A 6,259-nucleotide genomic window follows, 5' to 3' on the forward strand; every position below is an offset into this window, starting at 1 on the left:
TCAGTTATTACAGTGGTGGCTTAAATTAATTTTTCTTTCTCTTAAATATAAAAGTACTTATTTTATATATTATTATTTTTTTACCAATTCAAAATTGTTTGGAAACAATACCAAATTAGATGAAAACACTCTTTGATTTTTTCTCTTTAATAATGAAAATTTTCCAAACATAAAACTATCCAACTCATTTTTTTTTTTTTAAAAACAACAACAAGACTTGCAATAAATAAATGCTTTCTTTATAAACCAATCCATAAAATGAATTCTTTTGACTCTTCCGGACTTATGTCCGGGTGGGGTCATTAGTTGAGTAATGTGATTCATCTCTAACTACTACAATGAAAAACTAATTTAAGGTAATTAACTTAACTATCTATTAAGAGGGAAGCATGACCATGTGCAATGAAAAGTGACATTGAATTGAAAGTGAATGTGGGGAAGTTGATGTAATAATATATATATATATATATATAATGTATAGCTTTGCAAGTAGGCAAACCCCATTCATTTATTTTGTTTATCTTTTTGCCATATTATCTTCTCCTTCTTCCAAGCATTCCCATGTTTATCATTTCATGTTCTCACATCTTAATTTGTGGCCATGAAAATTTTCATTTCAAAATATAAATAAATAATTAAATAAAATAAAAGCTTGTGGTCCTTAATGGTCACTATAGCACGTTTTTTAAACCAGAAAGGGAAATGCAAATGTACAGAGCATCATATTTATTTATTTATATTTAAAAAATTAGGAAAATGCAAATGTACGAGTAGAATTTTAACGTTAACTTTTGAGTTGAAAGAGAAATGAAATACCAGTTACCTAATTATGAAGGTGGTCCCTGTGTCATCTTTTTTAGTTTATTTAATGTGTTATCTAATAATATGTTGTATATGGTCATTAGAAAACTTTTCTAGTGATCATTAATTTTACGAATTTTTTTTAATACTTTGTTGGCTGTTATTTTTGTATTTATTTTTGTTTTCTTGATATTTTCAAAATGTGTGGTTCATTGTGTGCACATATTCAAATAATTAAACCTGTATGAGTAGAAATTAAACCTCAACTGTTAGGTTGAAAGAGAAATGAAATACTAATTTGAAAAAAAAATAAAATACCAATTATCTCATTATACAAATGATAATGCATCAATTCATTTCGTACGTTTAATGTACATCTTATAATATGTTGTTTATGGCCATAGGAAAACTTTCTTATGGTCATCATTTTTTTTTTAATTTATTGATTATCATTCTTGTAATTATTTTTATTTTTTGTTTTTTTAAAGTTTATGTGGTCCATCGTATATATTATTATTGTGGGCACATGTTCAAATAATTAAAGCTTATTTGCAGTTGTTTTCTGAAAACATTTCTTTTAAAGCAATTTTTAATTTTTAAAAAAAATTGATAAGTATGATAGAGATGTACATAACTGAAAGTACATCTTAAAAATATTAGAAATAAAAAATGGAGCTGTTTGTACCACAAAGTACAAGAACCATATCTTCCTGCCAGTCAGTGCACAGAAAAACAAAAGATCAATTAATCAACAAACAAATTTAAATACTAATGATAAACTCACTTGTCAATGCAAATGCAAATCAATTGATTTGATTATGTTGGCTGTGCAATTCAACAGCTTATCAAATGGAAGCAATCTGTAGAATTACAACATCTTTTTCTTTAGTCACAGTTACAACATGATGCTGAGTTATGAGTTTGGTATGAAGAAATTGCGAACTGATCTAATAGCTGAAGCAGTTAAGCTGTTCTGATAACAGAATAACGGGTTTGTCGCCTTTCAGTGAAGTCTGCGGATTTCAAATATGTTCATTAGATGCAGATCAATCGGTGAGCGGTTCGCTGATTTGAAGCAGAGCATTCGACAGGCCGGTGAAAACCATGGATTCATTCTCAATGGGTTTGAATCTGATGACTGCTTTAGGAACCAAGTCTACGTCTTCTAATGTTGGCAGCTTCTCTCCTTGTCCTGCAAGATGAGGAACCACTCGTTTCGGCGGAGTGGGGTGGAGAAGTTCGAACTCTATACCGGGTTCCTTCAGAGCAGCACTTACAAACTACAATCGTAACGAGATTTAGAATCAGTATCTTGAAGTTGAAGACAATTAACAAGTGGAAGATTAAGAGAATGATGATTAAAATAGAAAGCTAGTCGCAAAGGAGAACATAGTTAACAAAGGTAAAAGTTCAATCTCATGACAACTAATATGCAGTGACATAAAGGCTCATAGAAAAGTTTAAAAGCACACTCTTATTTTAGTTCCCCAAGCAAGCATCGAGCATACGACAAACTTTGCTTTGAGCTAGAATCAGTATTATGAAGAGAATAAAGAAGTAGAAGGTTAAGAGAATGATGATTGATATAGAAAGTTAGTCGCAAGGAAGAACATAGTTATCGAAAGTAAAAGTTCAATCTCATGGCTTAAAAAGTGCACTCCTAGTTTAGTTCCCCGGGCCCTGAGCATATGACAAAACTTGGGTTCGAATGAGAATTATGAAGCCGGTCAATTTACTACAGGACAGAATAGCTCATTATCAGGACATAGCACAAGACAAAACTTAGATTTGAGTGAGAATTATGAAGCTGGCCAATTTACTACTTGACAGAATAGCTCATATCAGGACATGGCACACGGCAAAAGATGAACTAATGCATTTTATAGGGCCGCCAACACATTATATGACATTGAGACATAGCGTTCAACAGCAATAAGTTAACAGATGAAAAAGGTTTGTCCTGTTTCTTGCGCATCAGCTCCTTGAAGTTCCTTCCATATATGGCATGCCCATTATTGTCACAACTGTATAAGAAAGATTCCTCTTTTAATCTGAGCACTTGCTAAGTTCAACAGTGGTTTCCTGTTGGTTCAAATCATGCATATGATAAGAACTGCATGGAAGTTTTTCTTTTTTGGAAAGAGGGGGAAACTCCCTAATTCTAATCAACAGGCCAGGTGTCTGCTCTGGAGTTGTAACAGACTAACAGGATTGAGATAAACTCTTTTTTTCCAACATGGTAGGAAATTTACTCCTGAGCCTTATACTTATATGTTTCTCCACTGTCTAGCTAGCATAGCAATCAGAACAAATTTTCATAGATCTCTGAGTTGGTTGTTAAACATACATATCAGCAGCTCATGGCAATTTATACAGCATTCAATAGAAGATGAAGAGAAAGTCATTCACAAAGGAGACCATAGTTATCAAAGGTAAAAGCTCAATCTCATGCCATAACGTACATGGTGAAGTAAGGATATATGGAAAAGTTGAAAAGTGCACTCCTATTTTAGTTCCTCAAACTGAGAGCTCTGATACTCTGTGTTTTCAGTAAGAGTTATGAAGCTGGTCAACACACGTCTAGACAGGTAAATCATTATCATGACATAGCATATGACAAAAAAAAGATGAACTAATGCAGTTTAGAAGGCTGTCCATTACATGACATAATAATTGACATCTTCACTTGAGATTATGGCTTTCAATCGCAGTAAGTCAACGAATGAAAAGGTCATATTTTACTCCTAAGAGCAACTTCCACGTGGTTCCTTTCTGTACACGACATGCATTGCATCAATAAAGTACTGCCGTTTGTACAAGAACAAAGATTTCTTATCAAACAATCACTGAGGTTGGTGGGTTAGCATCTTACGCACATGGCAGTTCCCTGTTGGTCCAAAGTGTGCATCTGATAACAAGAACTGCATGGAAGTTTTTCTTTGGAGAGTGGTAATGCAAATTGACAAGTCAGGTTTCTGCTTTGGAGTTGTGACAAGATTAAAAGAAATCCTGTTTCTCAACATACTAGGAAATTTACTCCTAAGCCTTAAGCTTATATGCTTCTCCACTCACTCAATCCAACTAGCCTAGTATTTAGGAAAACTACACAAAATTTCATGGATCTCTATGTTGGTTGTAAAACACACTGTTGCATGGTAATCACTAACTTAGAGAACAATCTTACTTTTCACATAAAGCATATACATACACGTCTATATGTGGGTGTATTCTTCCAGCCTAAGTAGGCGGTGGAAAGTGAGTCTATTATTCACTGAATAATCAGAATATTTTGAACAAAACATGTCATCTCATGCATGCAAAAGAACAAATTATACAACAATGCTATAAACTGAGGATACCTATCAATAATCTAACCTTGTAAAGTTCGGCAGTTGTCTCTCTAGGTAGAAAAACAGCTTGCAGCACAACATTGTCCGGAAAGTGAATCCTAATTAAAGTCTTCGTGTACTTCTTCCTTGCTGCCAATGCTTGCTTCTCCCTGTATGACTTTGGAATAAGAAGCTGAGAATCTTCCAGTTTTTTCTTCCTCAAACTAGCCTCTCGTTTAATCTCATCAGCAGATAGATTATAGAAAGAATCAGGCAGTTCAATTTTTTCTGCTGCAGTCTCAGAAACACAAAAGAACACTCTGACCTGAAAAAAGGAAAAGATTTTTAAATCACTAGAAACATTGAAAAGCATATCAACTCTAAGAAGCATTCTCACAGTTCACAAGAATAAACAAGCAAGTTAAGAAATGGTTCAAGTTTGAAGTTTGAAAATTTGCCTTTAAGTAATAAGAAAGAGTTAACTGCCAGCAAAAAATATATGAAAAAATAATAAGAAAGCAATATCTGGAGAAGAAAAAATAAAACAAATCCTAATTTCACATACCTTCTTGAAAGTATAAAGAGAAGATAACCAGAGTTGACAAACATATACAGCATTATCTATTTAGGGTTTGAATCATTGGGATAACCACAACCAAAGTCGGAACATAGCTATTTGATAGAGTTCAACTCATAATGTTAACCAATTGAGTTGTCTCAAGCTGTAGGTCAGTAGAGTTCCTAGTTAACAAGTGGTAAAATGACTCCAATCCATCACAATGGAAATCAGTTCAAATTATGCATGAACACTATTGATTCAAAACCCTTAGTTAGATATCTTCATGCCCAACTAACAATTTCTTTAACAATTTCTTTAAAAAGTAGCTAAAGATAGCAAGTTAACATGTACTCCAACTTTTGCTACAAGATTTAGACCAAATATTCAAGAAATGAAGAGCAAAGAGCACAGAGAAATCAAGAAACCAAATTTCCAAACCAGAGAATTGGAATAAAAAATTAATACCAAAAGCTGAAAAAAAATCATACCTGCCGATCAATCTTCTCTTGTTCAACAGAACTGCCAAATTCCTTCGGTTCCTTCGGTGCAATCGTTGCAGACGAAGACTCATCTAAACTCAATCTCTCCAACGAAGCCACCGCATCTTTAACAACCCTAATCCTCTCCTCGTCTGGAACCTCCATGGTGGCCCAAATCTCCCCACCATCCTCTGCAATCTGAAACCCCACGCACTCCAGCAGCTCCACCCCGCCCTTGACATCCCCCACCGCCTCCTTGATCTTCGGATTCCCCATCCTGATCCTGCGGAACTTGTCATTCTCCGGCTCCCTCACCACATTCCTCAGCAACTTCAAGACGATCTCCACCGACTCCTTCCCGGGCTTACCGGAGATGAACGAAGAGACGCAGGCAGTGACCGCGGAGTTTGAGAGGCAAGAGTCGAGATGGGCGGCAACATCAGCTTCAGAGGAGAAGGAAAGATTGCAGACCGGGCAGTCGATGGTCGCCGGAGCTGAGGGACGGCCGAAGGACGGTGAAGGCTTGGGATCGGTATCTGGTACAGGATCGGCAGGAGGGCGGAGTGGCTTGAGAACGGAGCGAGAAGAAGGGAGAGTAGCAGGAGGAGGAGGGTTCCTAGAGGGAGAAGAGGAGGGAGCTGAGCCCAAAACGCGACCTTGGCCTTGGAATTTGGAGGAGAAGGGGTTGTTGACCTTCTTCATGAGGCCCTTCATCTTGTCCTTCATTTCCTCCATTGTTGGCGACCATTGACGAGCAGCTCGAGCTTTTCCCAAATTTTATATGGTTCTTTTTTCTTGATGACTTTACTTAAAGTCCCTGAAAAGTTCGAAAATAACGGAAAGGTCCTTTAGATAATTTTGAATTTCTTTTTTTTAAATTTTAGTGTAACTTTATATGATAACCAAAAGTTATTAGAACCAGATCAGATATTAAACCGTTCAAAGTCTTAAGTCATTGGATTAATTATTGTGTCAATTAAGTTAATGTCGGATCATTAATATAAATATTTATGATATTCATAAATAATATGAAAAAATTATTATAGTCTAAAGAGAATAAAACATAATAAATAATTTATTCTAGTTAATCA

The 6,259-nt window shown here is 35.3% G+C and overlaps 1 protein-coding gene across 1 annotated transcript; it reads right to left on the minus strand.

The window, feature by feature from the left end:
* Nucleotides 1-1,545: 1,545 nt before the first annotated feature.
* On the minus strand, nucleotides 1,546-5,931 carry LOC120262996 (plant UBX domain-containing protein 2). The gene is made up of 3 exons (XM_039270924.1): nucleotides 5,178-5,931; nucleotides 4,177-4,455; nucleotides 1,546-2,081 (listed from the first exon to the last, which is right to left on the minus strand). Exons 1-3 carry the CDS (start codon nucleotides 5,901-5,903, stop codon nucleotides 1,848-1,850), a joined length of 1,239 nt encoding a protein of 412 aa, XP_039126858.1. The 5' UTR covers nucleotides 5,904-5,931; the 3' UTR covers nucleotides 1,546-1,847.
* Between the last annotated feature and the right edge of the window lie 328 nt (nucleotides 5,932-6,259).

The sequence above is a fragment of the Dioscorea cayenensis genome, chromosome 6, assembly GCF_009730915.1.
Source record: "Dioscorea cayenensis subsp. rotundata cultivar TDr96_F1 chromosome 6, TDr96_F1_v2_PseudoChromosome.rev07_lg8_w22 25.fasta, whole genome shotgun sequence".
In the NCBI taxonomy this organism is placed as follows: Eukaryota; Viridiplantae; Streptophyta; class Magnoliopsida; order Dioscoreales; family Dioscoreaceae; genus Dioscorea; species Dioscorea cayenensis.